Below are 19,764 nucleotides of genomic sequence, written 5' to 3' on the forward strand. Positions count from 1 at the left end.
ATGTCTGGGAAATATCGATGTACTATGAACATGTATATGGTCTCAGAGGCAACCAATACAACACTTTTGAATAACTGATTGCAAGTACAATACAGGACAAACACAGTTAAAACAGTATATTAAAAGGTGAGAACTACACGGATGAAACTCTTAAAAGAACTACACAGGTTTCCAAAAGATCATTCAGCCACAGTGATATCACTAATCTGGTCCCTTTCCTGCACCAGAAGCTTACTTTAGTCATACTGTGGCTGCCCCACAAAAATACCAGTTCAGTACACCAAGCACAAAAATAGAAAAGCATGACCCACGAACCCCAAAAAATATTTGTGGACTTGCAAGGTTGTGAACATGTCTAAAAGGAATAGATACAATCTATATTTCATACATCACGACCGCAGTAAACACCTTATACCCTAAAATCGAATTTTAGTGGATACAAAGAATTATAATGTTTTTATACCTTGGCCTCTATAAGTGCTTCGCCAAAGGTCACGGATAATTTTGTTGATTTCTTCCATTTTCATGCTATGAAATTTCATTATTGCTCTAGAAAGACAGAAGAAAGAGAAATGCATCAAATAACTGTTAACTGCTATTAGTGCGGAGAATTCAGCCACACTACTCTAGCTTGCGGAGAAACAGATGCGCTCCATAAATGTAATCAATATATGATTTGTATAATTTATAATCTCACTATATATACACACAATTTACCATTCTAAAATGCAATATTCATACTTACACAATTACCTTTAATAAAGGCCTGCAATAGTACGATAGTACTAAACACGCCCTGTTCATTCTATTTTGCATACGATATTAACTTTTTCTTACAATAAACCTAAGAGGCACATTTTATTTTGTTTCCATTATTTACAAAACCAACTAAAGCATACCATTTGTAAAGTATACCTAAAGGTTGTTAATCAAGTATCTCAACAGCAGAAAATCGTACATAATATATTCTTTGATCATGTTTATAAGCGTTCATGATTGCAGCTGTTTGATGGTTGACGTTTGTCATCTAGTCCTGTGGTTCTTAGCCTTTTGATTTTTGTGGACCACCACTTAATCATTATTGGAACCCGGGCACCTTCCCAATTAATCAATTTCCTTTTCTCCACTAGTGTTCATACTTCTGGCAAAGCTTTTCAACAAATCTGAAAAGGAGATGGAATCGATTATTGCTCTTCAGCCAGACTGGCTTTCAACCTCTTCTAGGTGTTTACAACCACAGTGAAGGTGATGTGATGGTTGAAAAGCCTTGACGAGATTTCTACCGATGCTTCCCTGGTAGACTATCGAATACCGAGTTGTTGTGCAAGGGGGAATCTCAAAGCAACGATTGAAGGGCGCAACAGCTTTCTAAGTGGACAGCCCTTATTTGCTTTTGCTTGTCTGGGATTCACCGCCTTCTAGATAGCCAGAAAGTTGCACTGTTTCTCAACCAGTGGTCATGGAAAAGCTTGGAGATTGCACCTCCTTAACTTCACTCTTCGCCATTGTTACGGCATGCACCCGAGATTACAAACATCATTGGTAGGATCTGTCCGTATATTGCTGATTGACCAGTCATTCGCCTACCTGTTTTATAGGCAATATTACTCTAAGGTGAATGACCCAGAGTGCCACACACCATGGCACTGCAAATGCTAAATGACGTAAAAACAGAAGAACCTTTTCAAATGTAATTTACAATTTGGAAGTATAACATCAGAGTCCCTGCCTATGGCCAATTATCTTTATCCCTTCTGCATGTCGATTGCTTGTAGAACTAACGAATGATGCTTCCCATATAAATTAACCAGAGTAGGAGCAGTAGATTTCAGAAGAGAGAGCCTACCAAGGCTTCCTACCAAAGTATTTTTCAAGAAACATTTTCACACCTGGAAAGCTGTATTTTGTTGTCATTTTACAACTTTCAAGAGTAGAACTGGTTAGGCCAGATTAAGTGTAGAGTATGACACATTTCTCCAATTGTTTACCAGCTACCGAAATATAGGAAGTAAATGAAATAACCTAAATGTCTTTTGGTAATTTTTTGCTGGAGCTTTTTAACTCTCATATGTCAGCACTGTGAAGAACACCTGTTATCTTAGGGAGATATATGTATGAACAGGAGAATTCAAACATGTTTCTTTGATCACAAAAAACATATAGGAAATTTGAGTGAGGTGGCACATGGTTGCTTGCAAGAATCAGGAGTGAGTGCACCAACCCCTCCAAAACGTTAATACAATTTTGGAGTCTGGATAGGATAGAGCAAGGGCATGAGGACACAGATTCGGAGCTAGATCTCATGAAATCTTTTCCAGACTTTGCCTTGCAGACTTGGCCTCCTTGATAATTCAGAAAGGCCTTCAAAGGTTTATACCTGAGGCTGATGCTTCAAAAGGACAGGTGCAGGCTTGGTGGACGCTATCTCAGGCAGGGGTTGGCCCTATTAAAAAGTAGGTTGAAGACTTTGGCCTTGCTTGCAGTCAGAAAAAACAACAAACATGGATCATAATGGGCAGACCAACAGTTTTTCCACTACATTAAAAGAGATAAGCATGTTCTGTAGCAAAATGTCTGTGATCCCCTGTTAGACCCGACATCCTTGATGTGGTTTCCCCTGTCTTTTTGCCTCTGCTTCTTGTGTTTGTGATTGTGTGCTGGACTTGGTTTTGGATGATTATGGTACTCTGGGCACTTTACCACTGCTGACCAGTGCTAAAGTACAAGTGCTCTGTGTGTAAACGTTATTTGTAAGTGGCTTTTAAGTGATTGGCATATTTGATTTACTAGTAAGTCCCTAGTGGAGTACACTAGAGGTGCCCAGGGCCTGTAAGTCAAATGCTACTAGTGGGCCTGCAGCACTGTGTATGCCACCCACATGTGTAGCCATCTAAACATGTCTCAGACCTGCCACTCCAGTGTCTGTAAGTACAGTCCTGCACTGCTAATTCGACCTGGCAAGTAACCCACTTGCCAGACCCTAACCTTCCCTTTTACTACATGTAAGACACCCCTCTGGTAGGCCATAGGTAGCCCATGGGCAGGGTGCAGTGTATTTAAAAAGGCAGGGCATGTACTGGTGTGTTTTACATGTCCTTATTGTGAAATACTGCTAGATTCTTTTTTCACTATTGCAAGGACTATCGCTCCCATAGATTAACATGAGAGCTGCTTTTAAATATATTTTCAGTGCACTCTCCCATTGGGAACAGACAGAGCTATTGCGTTTCGGGTTTCTGAACTCACAATTAAAAAATTCATCTTTTGGTAAAGTTGGTTTTTAGATTGTCAGTTTGAAAATGCCACTTTAAGAAAGTGGGCATTTTCTTGCTTAACCATTCTGTGCCTCTGCCTGCCTGGTGAATCCACTTCTTGGTCAGACTGACAGTTGGGCTGTTTGTGAATTCCCTCTAGACAGTGACACACAGGGAGCTGAGGAATGTCCTTCATATCCTGATGAGTCCCCTGAGCTGGAGTAGGGTGGGAGGAGCTGACACTCACACCTGAAAGGGATGTACCTGTCCTCACACAATGCAGTCTCCATCCCGCTGGAGTGTATCTGGGGCCAGGCCTGGGCAAGGCAGGATCTTGTGAAAAACAGAGGCTTTCTTTTGAAGCTTCCCTACTTCAAAGGCAGAAATGGGTATAATTAGTGGACCCAAAACCCCAGACTTTTAGATTACATCTGGATCAAGAGGAATCTCTGCCATGGAGAAGAGCTGACGAGCTGGAGGAGGAGCACTGCCCCTTTGCCTGTGAGTGTGCTTTGCTGGGTTGGCCTGCAGCTGCTGCTTCTGCTTTAGAGAGGACAAAGTCTGGACTTTTCTGTGTTTTCCTGTTTGTGAAGTGTCTCCAAGGGCTTGGACTGAGCTTGTCCCCTGTTCTGAAGTCTCAGGGCCATCAAAGACGTCCTCTAACAACACCTGGACTCTCTTGCTCAGACTCCTACCCAGCCAAGTGGTGCCCTATCTAGTCCCTGGGCACCTTGATAGGAGAAGCTGGTGGAACCAAGGCTGAAATCCATACACCAGAGCTGAGTGGGAGAAAAATCAACTCAGCACTGCCTAGCGGCTATAAAATCGACGCACCACTTGCATTGCGGCTGAAAAAAGAAAATCGATGCATCACCCATGCAGCGTGGCTCTTCATCACCGTGCAGGAGGATTTTGCATGCATCGTCGCTGGGCGTCAAAACCACACTGAACCTACGTGGACCTGAAGTTGCCCATCTAGAAATCGACGCATTGCTCTTCTGCAGGACAGAAAAACGGTGCATCGCCTACCCAACCAGAGAAGTAACAATGCACGGCCTCACTTGCACATCAGGAATCAACGCACTGCTTACTTTTCTGATGTACACGTCAAAAATAAATCCCATGCGACTCTATTTTTGACGAATACCAGGTATTGTGTGTAAAAACAATGCATCCATTGATTTCTAAGGATTAAGACTTTTTAATTTAAAAAATTCATATCTTTGCTTGTGTTTGTTGGATGTTTGTCGTTTTGGTCTAGTTTGATTTCGATAAATATTGGCTATTTTATTTGTTGAGTCCTTTTGTGGTGTTTTCACTGTTACTGTGTGCATTGGTACAAATACTTACACATTGCCTTTGAGATAAGCCTGACTGCTTGTGCCAAGCTACCAAGGGGGTGAGCAGGGGTTGTCTTAGGAGTGTAACTCCCTTACCCTGACTAGAGTGTGGGTCTCTGCTTGGACAGAATGCAAACTGACTGCAACCAGAGACCCCATTTCTAACATCCCACCTACCCAAAATAGGAGATATTATATGGTTCGGTTGTTAGAAAGGGGGCAAGTCTGTACCGATTCTCCCACAACTGGAGGGGTCAAATGCCTATAACTACAGACAAGGTGTTTTGATAGCGACCATTCTGGAAACTCTTCTCATTCCAGCTCAGACCCAGGCCTTCAAAGGCAGCACTTCACTAATTCTACAGTTTCCCAACTGATATGTATACAATAATAGATTGGTGTTGCCCGTAAGGAATGTTGGGACTGGAGCAAAAAAAATTGAAGAGGGTATTTGCCCCAACCACCATAAATTAGCAATATTTTACAAAATTGAATTGGAAACTCACTTAACACATCAAGGATTTTTATTTATTCATGTTTTCCATTTTTGTTTTTAATCAGCTAATAGTTTGTTGGACAAAATACATGACAATATTAAAAATTAGTAAATATAAAAATAAACATGATAAAAAGTGGATAATTCTGCAAATAGTGAGGACAGTCAGAGACAAACCTTCACCTAACTTTAAAGTGACAATTTATAAAAATTAAAAAAGTATTGGACTCTCAGACCAAAAACACCTATAAATTATGAACCAAGTCTTTCAAACTTAGGAGTGTTACTAGGATAGAAATTAACTTTTACAGAGAAGGAAAAGCTAAATCTTTCTTGGACTTTGCTCCTGGGTACCGCTGACAAGTTTCAACACCAATCCACTTATGCCACAAATCAACAAGGTCTTCATCAGGACTGACCACCAAGTCTCCTTTGTTTGGACTGAACAATGAATGTATTTAGGTTATTGGGGTCTCCTAAAAAACGTTGGATAGGGGTTGGAAATGTTTGTCTCTAAGTAGAAAACAGAAACCGCCTTGCACTAAGATTTGTGTGTCCTTTCTAATACTTGAGACCAAATGTGTGCAAGTCGCTTCTCACTGTAAACCAACTATCAAGCACGTAAGCTGCCAGTGTTCCATAACCACGTACGGCTCATGTTTACATTAATAAGCACAAAGAAATGCATCCACAACAATGCAATACTGATTGGACACTTGACCATGCATGCCCAATTCTTTCAGAATTAGTGTGACACATATTAACACTAAGGCAGTAACAACACTCTTGCAGGATGGTTCGAAAAGACAAAGAGGGATACAGTAAGTTGTTTTGTCAGACACGACCGTAACAAGCGCACCCTCTAGTGATCCAGCTATGTAAAACCTACAGAAATACATTAAGAGAGCAGTTATTCTCTTCACAGGAAGATGCGGTTTTCTGGGGCTGTTTGTGTGCAAAGAGTCAGTTGTGGTCAGCAGTAATGACTTCCTTTCATGAACAGTTCTGGCTCGTTTCCCTCTGCATGTGCGGCCAAAGCCTGACACCTCGCTGCTACCATTTCCTTGCCACCAGCAGGAGAGTAAAGAGTTTCTGACCTAGCTAGAAGTTGGTACCTAGGTTGATGCTGGTTGAGACTGTTTTACATTACTGTCAGCATTTTTGTGAAGGTAACTTTAAATTAATCCAGAATATGTGCCTCTATGCAGGGCTTCCCGGTCCCATCAGCACTTCACATCCTCACTGTTTCACAGACATTTTGAGCAGGACACATATTGTAAGCTTTTAGTGTTCACTTTTCAGACACCATGTAGCTCATCAAAGTGCTTCTAATATGGTTTACTTTTTAAGTCCCAGATCACAGAACCTGCCATCACAAGAGGAGTGCAAGCTTCTGGTATTGCATGTTGCAAAACTTAATTGAGGAATTTTAGAGGTTTTAGGTTTTCAAAAGTAATGATAACATCCTTCAACTGAAGTATTTCAGGTATTCTCAATTGTTTTTTATCACACTGATGGGTACATTATTTAAGGTCTCTTAAGGAATAATACTTAGCTTATTTTTCAGAAATGCCATACTTTAACAGCTTTCTAGATATACCCCAGTACACACTAGGTATGGCTTTTGGCCATGCCCAGTGGGCATTAGCCATAGAGTGCAATCTTTGTTTACGCTGGGCATGACATTCAGCCAAACCTCATTTCAACAATACGGAGCAAGCTGGCTACAGCCTTTATCAATAGAGTGCCCAGTACCCTTGCTCACATTTCCACCTGGGCAGAGAGCTTGTGATTCAGGCAGATTTTGGTCAATACCATGATGTACCCAATGGGCATGACCACTTAGCACCAGTTTTGAAATACAGATTGATTTTAGTTTGGGCATTGCACTGAAAAACACAGACCAGAGGAAATCTGCACCCAACTTTAAAAGATCAGTTCCAAGTGTATTTATTTATTTTAGGAAACTGTTATTCAGATTTGTCCTTTGGTGCCAAATTTATAAGTAATGCAAATAATATATTTAATGTTCATGCTTACAGAACCGTTGCCAACTGGCATTAAGAAGCAAGTGCTGGCTGTCCAACAACCCTGCACAAAGTACCCACATGAATCAGTTCAGGAGGAGGGCCAGGGTCAGTGTGTAAGGGAGAGGAATGATAATGACAGCTCATTGTAAGTCTGGCAGAGGAGGGGGAAAAAGATAAAAAGATGCTGAATACTGGTTTTCCAATCTTAAGTTGAGTTTACAGACACCTTGGCCAAGTTAACTACCTACAGCAGTGTTCTTTCTGAGAGGTAGGGACAGCTTCTGCAAATTCCTCATTTGAACCTAGTTCTCTGATGCCAAAGAGGATCTCGATAAGTAGTCAGTGTCAGTCAGTCAGTCAGTGTGGTAAGGGATTGTCTGTGGAGTCTAGCGATACCACCAGAAGTGACATCTGAAGCACAAATAAGGGACCTCAGGATCCACTGACATTAGTATCAACATAATTTATTAAGGGACCATTAGAAGTGGAGGACAGAGAGGGAAAAGGCAAAGACAACAAGCCGATCCATAGTGCCGCGACTGCCATAAGCATGAGTGCGAAGGAGAAACACAAAAGGAGAAGAAGTTCACTTGCAGTCAAATGTATCAGCAAACGTGCAATTATCCATGTAACAAGGTTGATGGCCAAGGTGGTAACAAAATTGCCCCAAGAAAAGACAAACGTAAGCATTTATAAATGCTAACAAAGGATTTCTGAAAGACAAGCCCAAGAACAAGTGATGGGCATGGGGTGGGCGTGGTTAAAAGTCCACAGATAGATTACAACACGTCAGAGCGCTTGCACGCTCGGCCTAAAAATGGAGGACCAAACAGGTGGGGAGACGGTTTAGTGAAAAGGTATTAGCAGGAGCTGCCATAACAATAAGAAAGAATGCTTCCTAATGTAGCTTGCTCTTCTAATGAATGTTGGTTTCTGCACATTGTTTAGGTGAACCATTGCTCAAGCAACTCTGGAGGAAGTGGGCTGAATTCCTTTTAATTTAGACCAAGACTATCTGAAGGACTGACCTCCTGAACTGGAACCGCATTCTGTTCCGCACAGCTCAATATCACTGTTTGGCTTAAGGAGACATGGAACCCCAGGTTGCTCCTCAGCAAACAGATCTGGCCTCCTCTTAAAGGAGTAACAGCCTGTGCAGTCTTTAAAGGGTTGAGGTGGAGGATAAAATCCAGACAATGATCTCACCTGGGTTAAATTAAATTCACAGACGATCTTTGTTAAAAAGGGATGGTTTGACCCAAATTTTAACTATCTTTAAACAAGGCAGTGAACGGAGAAGAGCATGGAATGACCTGGAACGGTCCACTCTTCACACTTACTTTGGCGAAGAACAATGCAGGACTCAAACTGTGAATCCATTAAAAAAAAAATCACATTAAGTTCAGATCTTAATATAGAACTCTAAAAAGCATCAAGGAATTGTTTGCTCTTGATATGGTAAAGAAGTCTGACCACCACAGAAAAGAACACTAATCCGGTGAGAAAATGTGGCAAAATTATTGCTGCTAGATAGCCCTTCACAGTACCAATATTGAGTTCCTCCTTTGCTAGAGAGACTGTAAATGGAACATTGTGCAACACTCCCACTGGCAAAGGGTCGTTGTTGCTCGTGCCCCAAGAAGCAAAAAAAAGTACCAGCTACTGCTGTACACTACGCTGGCGGTGAGTAGCCTAGCACCTTGAATCCGTAGGGAGACTACAAACTGAAAAAGTTCAAATCTGAAGGTCTGGACAAGCACATTCAGCTTGGAAATGGATAGCTGGAACAACAGTCTCCCATGAAGTGACCACTTGTCTTCCGGAAATGGGAGGGTCTGACAGCTCAGTAAAAGCTTGGAGTACCATAGAACACACATCCATTCTGGGGTGCACATCTTATGCAGCCTAATTTTGTGGATGACACCATATCTTCCCTCAACGGGGGAGCAGAGTACTCTATTGAGGAGCAGCTGTGACACCTTCTGCTGCTCTGGTCTCCAAAAAGTTCTGTCAGGGACTTTCCCCATCTAGAATAGGTGTACTACAATCTCCTGGTAATTCTACCATTCATTCATGAATAGTTGTTCTGCTAAAAATGATCTATCTCAATATACTAAGTCCCCACTAGATCAACCACTGACCGACATAGGTCTATACCCTGGGGCCAAGGTAGCATGGACTTGTCACACAAATATATGGGAAGCACTCCTCTCCGTTAATTTATCTATAACATGTTTTCTGTTTTGTCCGTCACTTACACTTGATTGTTCTATCCTTCAGGAGAAATGCCTTTAAAGTAAGGGAGTAGATAGAAAAATGAAATACTCCCTGCCCCCACTTTGAACCACATGAATAAAACATGCAATCCCAATATTTTATAAAAATGTCTGCTGTAAGACTTTACCCAATTCTTCTTTTCCTCTTTCTGCCTTTCTTCCTTTGGATTCTTTTTCCTTATTTCTTTCACCTCTTGTTTATTTTTTCTTTGCCTTTTTTATCTTGCTCTCTCTTTAACCATATTTGTTAGGATGAGCGTAGCAGCGCGCAAGCGCTGCTTTCCGACGTGTTGTTATGTACCTGTGGAGTTTAACTGAGCGCACCTCACGCCCATCACTTTGATTTGTTTGTGGGCTTGCCTTTTCAAAATCCCTGGATGTTTTAGGTAAATGCTTTATGTTTGTCCCACCTTGGGGCGGTTTGTTTACTGCCTTTGGGACCGACCCTGCTACATGGATAAGTACACGATTGATGATATGTTTGACTGTGAGCGAACTACTTTCTTTTTTTTTTTTTGCATTCCCGTTCGCGCTGATTCTTATGGAGGACACGTGCTTATATGTTAAATGCAGCGTGAACTTGAACAGTGGTTTTGGGGCGCTTTGTACGACTACCAGGTAGCCCTATTACTTATTCTGTCTCTCTGTGCTCCTTGACGGACATACCACTTTGAAGTTTTATAAATTGAGAACTTGTCGCATTCCATTCCATTTTGTGCCTCGGCCTTCACTCTCACTACCCAACTCCCCTCTGTATTCCTCTTCCCTGTTTTTTGCTTCTTATGCAAAGCTTATTGTGTTTTGTGCGTTAAATATATATTTTTTGCATGTTATAAAATTAACGCGTTTGAATGGATGTCGTTAATCCGACAGTATTTGTAGTGTTGTTATTTTGAAATGTGTGATTTCCGAAATTTATAATAACTAACAAACAGTGTCATGGAAAAACAGCGACATGACACAAAAACATAAGTAAACAAGGTATTGCCTAAAGTAGCGCTTTGAAACAGCTTAGTGTTTTTGGCGGGCTATATGTAATGTTGTGCGCTACAAATTAAAAGTATATTTCATATTTTTATTTTGTTGCAACTTAAGTTACTATTTTTTGGGGGGGGGGGGAGGGGGGGGTGCATTTTTACTACTACAAGGTGCCAATACATTTGATGGTGACTTGCAATTGGACACTCCTTTTTTATTATTTATACGGCAGGAGTTTGACTTCTAATGCTATCCGTGCATTACAACAGTTTTATGCAGCAGGGATACAATACACAGGAATTGAGGCGTCCGTCACAACGTTAATGATATGTTTACTTGGATGCTGTTACTCCGACACTTTTTTTTTTTTTTTTTTTTAACTTTGAAGAGGCTTTATCAATGATGTTTGCTGCAGGATGTAAGTTGTAAACATGTTCTCAGAGCCAAGCCGGACCCTTATTTATGAAGTCATCGTCTCTAGAAAATACAGTAATAACAATCTAATTCTCTTTACTCTTTGTCTCTTTCTCAATTCTTTCTCTATTTTTCCTTTTTTTTTCCCACAACTTCCTCCAAATCTCCATACTCTCTCTCTGTGTATTCCCTCTCTCTCCCGTTCTATGTATCTCCTTCATTCCTTTACTCTACCTCTCTTTTTTCTCACTCTTTCTTTCTTTATGTTGTTCTTTCTCCAACTTTAGCTTTCTATCTTTCTATTTCTCATTCATGTTTTTTCTATTTCCGCTCTCTCTCCTTCCAATCTCTTTATCAATACCTCTCCCTACTCTCTCTTACTCTTCTCTCTGTCTATCTCATACGTTCACTTTCTTTCGCACACTTCCTAAATCTTTTTAAATGTCTTTTTACTCTTTCTTTTTCTATCTCTCTCTATTTCAATCTCTCCCTTCTCTCTTTAAATTTCTAATTCTCTCTCTCCTCCTATATTCTCTCACTCTCTGCCCCTCTATTGCTATATCCTTCTATCTTGCTAATGTTCTTTCTCTCTTTCGTTCTCTCTCTTTACTGTTCTCTATCTCTGTCTCTCTCTATTTCTTTCACTCACGCTCCATCTCCCTCCTTTCTGTCACTCTTTTTCTCTCATTCTTTCTCTCATTATCTCTCTTTCTCTCTTTCTCTTTTTCTCACTCTCTTCCTCTATCTCTTTTCTCTTTCTTTGTCCCACCCCATCTCTCTCTCCATCTCTCTATTCCTCTTTCTCCATATCCATTTCCTCCTCTCCTATTTTCTCTCTATATTGCTTTCTTTCTCTCTATATTTCTGTTTCTTTCCTATCTCTCTTACTCGATCTTTAAATCCCTATTTATCTCTCTTTTACACTTTTTAATGTTTCTTTTTCTATCTCGTTCTCTCTAGTTCTGTGTCTCTCGCCCTCTTCTCTCTCTATTTTACTCCTCTCTATCCCTTTTACTCTATTTTTTCACTTTATCCCTTTTCTCTATTTCACTGTTTCTCCTTCTGTATTTCTCTCTTTCATTCTTTCTTTCTCTCTACCTATATATCTATATCACTATCTCAATCTTTCTCTCTATCTTTCTCTCTTCCGCTCTTTTTCTCTCCTCATTCTTTCTCGCTCTTTCTCCTTTTCTTTTTCTCTCTTTAGCTCTATTTTTCTCTATCTCTCCCCTCACTATCTCTCTCTCTTCTAACTCTTTCTCTCTGTGTGCTCTATCTTCTTATCTTCCTCTCTCTCCTCTTTTTCTTTCTTTGTCACCTTCTCTTTTTGTCTCTCTATTTATCTATTTCTACCACCTCTCACTCTCTATTTCTATCTCTCTTTCTCTATATCTGCCTCTCTCTCACTCCTCTCTTTTTTCTATCTCTCTCATTTTCTGTGTCTCTTCTATCTTTCGATCTTTGGTTTTATCTCTTTCCTCTGTTTATCTTTCTCATTCGCTTTCTAGATATATATAAAAAAGCTTTGGCTACTGTTATACTATATTTGCTGTTCGTGCTGTCTCTACTGCTCTACTTTCGATGACTTTCTCTCTCTTTCTTTCTCTCTCTTTCTCTATTTCTCTCTCTTCCTCTATGTTTTATATCTTTCTGTTTCTCTCACCCATCTCTCTCTCTAGAGGGCTATTTTCAACAATGCAATCTAATACCAAAAGTACATTTCTACTAAAGGTTTTTAAACAGCTTACATAATAATTGTATATATTACAATTATAACAATTCTAACCATAATTCAAGACAACATAACATCCTTGTAACACTATAAAACTTTAAAACACTCTTAGTATTTTAGGGAACCTTCTAATTTATTTCTCATATCTATATAGATATATATATTTATATATATTAGCCGGCCTTCAACTCTAATAATAGAGTGGTTAAAGCAGAATTCTATGTTCAGTAACATAAATTAGGATGCAAAATAGCAATATTATCATATTTTGCTGAAGATAGAAATAAAATGCTTAAATTATCTGCAAAGCACCTGGAATGATATAGCAGGAAAAGACAAAATGAATCACAAAGGAGATCAATTTGTATGCAAAAAGTCACTTTAACCATTTACAATACCAATAGCTCAAATGCTTGTTTCCTTTACCATCGTTTGGACGACACCTCACACTTGCATTGTTATTTATAGCTTCTGTTCCTGTCTTGTAGCCTGCAAGTCACAGATCAAGTTAAGAAGTGGCATAAACAACTATTTAAACTGTCTACTGGCAAACCCTATGAAGCTGATATAGAGGGTGACTTGCTACACCCTTCCTTCAAAGCTAGGCAAATTGCCCACTGTTTTGAAAATGTGATGTGCAACCGCTCCTTTAACTAAGGCCAAAGAGCAATTATGCCCATATCCCCTAAATGGGCAGATTAATCCCAAAGTGAGGAACCTACTTCTCCAGTTATCTGGTGCCATGGTCTTCCCCAAAAGATGCTACTGGAAGAAGCCCACAAAGGGATAATTTCTTTGTAAGTGACTGAATGGCGGATTCCATTGCAACTACGGTGTCCGTTGCAGGAATGAAGCCATCAAGCCCAGAATGCGAAGGACCGATTTTGTCAGATCAACTAACTTCACAGAGAACTGACTCCTTATCTGCTAAAGAAGAACAAACCTCTCTTCTGGGGGGAAGCACACAGGAGATATGTGTCCGAAGCTGCTCTGACAAACCACAAGTTATGAGCGGGAATCAGAGTCGAGTTCTGCGGGTTTTTAAGCCCAATTCATGCAAAACAGTGTCTATAGATTTAAGTTGTTGGAGAGGCACCTCGGCGATTGTTGCCACTGGTTAAGAATTTGTAGGATCAAGTACTAAAATTGCTGAGCTGATAGCTATTGAAGAGAGCTAAGGTTCAATGGAAGAAGGTGTGTGACTGAGCGTGCACCTCTGTGTGGATGCCTGTGTGTGTCGAGTACCAAAAAAGCAGGAGGCACTGCAGGTCAGGATTGAAGTACACTGGTGCTGTATATGTCTCCTCTATATTGTAATTGTATTGTAATAGTATTTATATAGCGCTTACTACCCCTGACGAGGCGTCAAAGCGCTTTTTGGCGAGTAGCATGCTACTCCGGAACCCAACAAGAATTAGTGATGGATGAGTATCGGGAAATATGAGTACAGTTTTAGTATTATTATGAGTTAATTTGAGCCGCGGATATGAGAGTTTGTTAGTTAGATTGACTGGAGTAATGGAGGGGTGGAGGAGGAAAGAAATTCAGAAGTGTTAATTAGGAGTACATCCCTCATTTACTCATCCCAAAGGCTTGGAATGAGTAAAGGGGGATGGAGGAGGGAAGAGTCTGTGGAAGGGTTATGGAGATCATAGTAGCAGAGTGAGATAAATGAGGGAGAATTTAGTATGATTGTTTGGGAGGTCATGGTAGTAGAGTGAGGTTTGGTGAGTTAGATGTGGAAGCGGAGGGAAGAGCTTAGGCAGAGTTATTTAGGAGATGAAAGTAGTAGAATGGATTTGGGATGAGTCAGAGTGGGAATGGAGGATAGTTTGATAGAGACATGACATATGATGATGGGTGGATAAGTGTGATAAGATGAGAGCAGAGATTCATAGTTATCTGGTATAACAAGCCACCCAGGAGCCATGCAATGACCCACGAACACGCCAAGCACAGAAACAACATATACACATACATATAAGTGTATATATATATATATACACACATATATATACATACACACATATATACGAACACACATGAATACACACACATATGCACACATATATGTACATACAATACATAATTAGAACCATGGGTAAGTATACTTAGTCAAACAGGTTTAAAGAGTGTGTGTGTATTTTATTGTTATGACATAGTAGCAATACATATGTTCTAAAGAACTATACATAACTAGAAATAGACACATAATCAGAAAAAATATTTATCAACATAGGCATATGCAGTCCATAGTTGTTTGAATATGGTGGTTATGAAGGAAAGAGCCAACTCTTGAGTAGTTTTCTGAATACAATAAAGTTATCTGTGGGTCTTATAGTTGGGGGTAATGAATTCCATAGTTTGGTTGCTTGAACGGAGAAGGATGTACCACCTATAGTCTTTTTCTTGTATGGTGGTGTTCTGAGGCGGGTGCCAATCTTGAGTGGAGGTTTCTTTGTGGGATGTATTTGGTTATTTTGTTTCTGATAAAAAGCGGTCCTGTTCCATGTATAGCTTTGTGGGTGATACAAAGCAGCTTGAAAGTGCATCTTCTGGCAACCGGTAACCAGTGTAGTGCTCTGAAGGCAGGGGAGATGTGGGCTTGCGGCTTTACATGTAATAGTAGCCTGGCTGTGGAGTTCAGAATACGTTGTAGTTTTTTCATAATAGATAGAGATGATCCATGGTAGAGGCCATTGGCATAATCCAGTTTGGATAGTACAAGCGAGATAGTAGCTTGCACCTTGTGTGGAAATCCGAGGGGGGGGAAGATGCGTCGTAAAGTCTTCAAGGTGATGAAGCTTGTTCATGCTAATTTGTCCACTTGGGCATTCATAGTTAACTTGGAATCCATGGTGATTCCAAGGTTTTTAAACTTCCTTGGATAATTGAAGAGGTGGTCTGAGATCGTCAGGCCAGACGCACAGAGGGTCATAACTTTTCCAGTCACCAAATATGAGTATTTCTGTTTTGGAGGTATTTAGTTTGAAATGGCTCCAGGTCATCCACTGATCGACGGGTCTGAGGCAACTGAAGATTTCTGAGTTTTCAATGTTTTTGGGGCATTCTAATTTAAGTAGTATTTGTGTGTCATCTGCATAGTTGTAGCATGTGAGATGGAACTCATTGATCAGTTCTGATGATATGATATCATGTAGATGTTGAAAAGCAAAGGTGGGATGATTGATCCTTGGGGGACCCCTGCTTTTGTGAGGTAGGGTTTGGACGAGAAGGGGGGTGAGTAGATGATATTAGATCTTTTTTGAAGACAGGAAGTAATCCAGTCGAGAGCAGTCCCTTGTATGCCGGCTTCGTGGAGTCTTTGAATTAGGGTGTCATGGTCAACCGTATCAAAGGCAGCCGAGAGGTCCAAGAGAAGTAGTGCAGCAAAACCATTGTGGTCGACTGTGTTTTTAAGATCATCCCAGATTGCTATGAGTGCTGATTCAGTGCTTCTTCATGGGCGAAATCCAGTTTGGAAGTCTGAAAGTATAGAATTGTCTTCAATGAATTGTGACATCTGGGTGAATGTTGCTCTTTCTATCAATTTGCCCAGGAAAGGTCCATTTGTGATTGGTCTGTAGTTGATGGGGTCTTGCGGGTCTAGGTTTGTTTTCTTTAATAACGGTCGTATGTATGTATGACACAAAGGGACAGATGTAGGTAGCTGTTTGCATGTCGCAAACTGCGAAAAACGCAGTTTGCGCCATGCAAACAGCCTAACGCGATGCACATCCCCAAATTGCGAGTCGGTACCGACTCGCAATTTGGGGATGCGACTCGCAAATAGGAAGGGGTGTCCCCTTCCTATTTGCGACTGCATCGCCATGCTGTGTTGCTTTGTGACCGCAAACCAACTTGCAGTTACCACCCACTTGAAGTGGGTGGTAACTCATTCGCAAAAGGGAAGGGGTCCCCATGGGCCGAAAAAAACGTTTTTTCCAGAGCAGGCAGTGCCTACACTGAAAAAACCGAAACCAAATGGTTTCAGAAGTTTTTCTTTTTGCAACTCGTTTTCCTTTAAGGAAAACGGGCTGCAAAAAGAAAAAAAAAACTGCTTTATTAAAAAAGCAGTCACAGACATGGAGGTCTGCTGTCTCCAGCAGGCCACCATCCCTGTGAGTGCATGGACTCGCTATGGGGTCGCAAAATGCGACCCAACTCATTAATATTCATGAGGTGGGTCTTTGCGACCCCATAGCGAGTCGCAGAAGGTGTCTGAGACACCTTTTTGCATAAAATTTTGCGAGTTGCAAATTGCGAATCGGTATGACTCGCAATTTGCAACTCGCAAAAGTTTACTTTGCTACATCTGGCCCCAAATGCCTTACTCTAAATAAAACCAGAGAACCAGAGATTGATGGGGGTTAATATGGCCTCTCTTATGAAAGGCAAACAGTCCGGAATTTGAAACACTTTAGAACAAGCTCTGGCAATGCCAATATTGTTGGCTTTTGAGCAATAAAATGTACTGAGCTTGACTAACGCAAACAGAACAGTCACTGTTTAGAAGGCAGGAACATGGGCCTTGGTCCTGCTCAGGTGCCATGAATGGTAGAAATCAAAGAAGCTCTCTCTTTGGGAAGATCCATGAGAGAAGCACAACACAAGACTGGTAAGACTGTCGGGAAAACCAATGGATAAATGGTCTGGCACGAGGGCAGGTATGAACTACTCAGATGGGGTATCTATGTCGGGATCCATCATCAATAGGTACGAAGTACAACGCACAGAGTAGTCTCAGGAACCCACCACTGCTAATCGGAATGTATGCAGTAATTAGGAGACACGCTGTGAGTCACCAATGGCAGGGCTACAAAACCAGGTGGAAGAGTTCATGACAATGAGGGCGACCCTACCACATAATACCAATGGCCTGGTCTGAACATTGGCTTACAACTTTGAAATAAGCCTCATGATTTCCATAAGGGAATTCAAGAGCAGCCCAATATTTAGGTGGAACCAAAGGGAATAATGTAAGACTTACCTCATCTGCTCGCATGTATTTGTTACTGCATCAACATTTATTGTGCCACCATAACAGGTTAAATGTAAAACACTTCACGTTATTCACTATGCGGCAGGGAGGAGGTGACATTGCCTACGGTAAACAAGATTCAACATCATTCATTTTATATATGTAACTGAGGGAGATTAATGCAGAGAGACTAAGCCTGATTCATGAAGGTACTTACTTATGTGCAGTAATGTTACGAAAGCAGAGACTCCGCAATTGAGTTGGCATCTCCACACAGCACATTCTCTGCAGTGCACCATCCAGGAATCCCGCACAGCACGCGGAGATTCCACCCTAAGTACATGTAAAATACCTTTCTGGATTGGGCCCCCTATAATTTCCAAACAAGTGTATATGTGACCTGGCTTTCTGATAGAGAAACGGCCTGTTCATAGTTGGGTGCTAACAAAGGTTTGCATTTAATCAAACTTTATCACATTTATTTATTAAGCATTTTCTAACATATACAAGGCCAATACCATTTGGCAATAAGTTTCCACCATATCAGCTGTCCCAACCAGCATTATGATGACAACAGAACCCCTGTATAAAAACAGAATACCACAGAAGGAAAGAATGTTGGTCATGCAATAGGGGAGCAGAGTATAGGGAAGTCTAGTCCTGTTGTAGAGAAGGTGGCAATGCATGGGGAAAAAGGGAAATGTGGAGGCGGTTCAAGGTGCCATGGGACTAATTTGGTGTGTCTTAGTGACTTCACAAATTTCAGGATACACATGCTCTAGTTAGGGCACACACAAAAAGGGCTGGGCCTGCAGTGACAGATGTGACAGCACATTCCTACGTTGGCATGGGAGAGGTGTGTGTTGGAGATTGGGAGTGAACCCAATATCCAAGCGCATCAAGAAGAGTCTGTTTGATCAGAAATGTCCAGGTGAGGTGTGGGGACTTTTATTAGTGTCGAGCAACAGACGCTTATAGTCCTTGAGGGTGTAGCCGTCAGGCCAGAGGAGAAGATATTTGGTGCATGGTTATCCAAAGTCGGGAGAGATTAAAGACAGTCTCCCCTACATGGAAATCCTGCTGGTACCCTGGGCACTCTCACTAAACCCACCAGAAAAATACATAGGGTACGGGGTGTCCCTCAAAATCAGAGGGCATCTAAGATGACCTATCATGTTCATTTGAAAATTAATGACATTACAGGAAAGGGCTTGACAGCACCGTTACATGGTGCATTGATCTTCTGGGATACTGGTTATCTGAGATAGCAGCAGATTCTTTCTTCCAGGGTTTAAGTGCAGCAAGGTAAAAGCAATATCCAAGACCATGAAGTGGTCGTTAGTGCCTAGGAGCCAGGGTCCGATTTTAGGCTTTATAAAGGTCTTATGAATCATCCCCAAGACACAATGAAGAAGGCAATTTGGTTGTTAAGCTTAAAAATTACCATTTCATAGTCCACGACTTTCATCCCCTCCTTAAACCAGTTGAGGAGTGTGGGAGTCGTTGGGTTTTTATAGCCTAAGCATGCTCAATTTAGCAGAGGTAAGGCAGTGGCAAATCAGAGCCCCAAGTGAGCAGACTTCTTAGGTACATCAGACAACTCATGCAACATGACCAAGGAGGCAGACAGTACAAAGCGATAATCACAGGACGCCCGCATGGACGCCCATTTTTTATACCAATTTTGTGCTATGTTGGGACAAGACCACAGAATGTTGCAGTTAGGGCGAAGATATCCCCAACAATTTGGACTCATGTGAGCCCCATATAATCATTGGGGGAACCATTCATGTAAACTAGTAAAATGTTAGCAAAAAACACAGCGATGGATGGAATGCTTAAATTAATCTCAGTCACTGGCAATCCCTTGGGTCCGCATCCAAATCCATCATTTTTCACCCACAGTGCCACATCAGATGGATCCAGTAAGCATTTCTCCCAGCATCTTATGTGTTTGCTGGCGAAATGTCCGACCATTAACTGTCAGTAAACTGAATGTCTAAGTTCTAAAAGCCTCTGCTGCTGGTTTTGAAAACAATACATCTATAATAGTATCACATAGGCCGAAGACCATTCCCCTGCACTGTCCTCATAGTTTCCAATATTTCCAGACAGCGGCCACTGTGAGAGAGGGGCCTAATTTGGCCCTTACACAGCAAGACAGTTGACTAAACTTTCAAATTTGAGAGGAAATAGAACAAAGTCTGCACAAAGGTCATCAAATAATTTTAGATGCTTTCCATCTCTGAATTTGTCCACAGTC

General features: G+C 41.1%; 1 protein-coding gene across 2 annotated transcripts in view; it reads right to left on the minus strand.

Annotated features, from left to right (window-relative positions):
* RAD50 (RAD50 double strand break repair protein) overlaps window positions 1-19,764 on the minus strand; it is a 484,618-nt gene that overhangs the window by 21,376 nt on the left and 443,478 nt on the right. For both annotated transcript variants that reach the window (XM_069244739.1, XM_069244738.1), the window contains exon 23: window positions 464-549. In XM_069244739.1, coding sequence (XP_069100840.1) covers window positions 464-549 — 86 coding nt within the window. The remainder of the gene's footprint in view (window positions 1-463; window positions 550-19,764) is intronic.

Source organism: Pleurodeles waltl, chromosome 7, assembly GCF_031143425.1.
Source record: "Pleurodeles waltl isolate 20211129_DDA chromosome 7, aPleWal1.hap1.20221129, whole genome shotgun sequence".
NCBI classification, from domain to species: Eukaryota; Metazoa; Chordata; class Amphibia; order Caudata; family Salamandridae; genus Pleurodeles; species Pleurodeles waltl.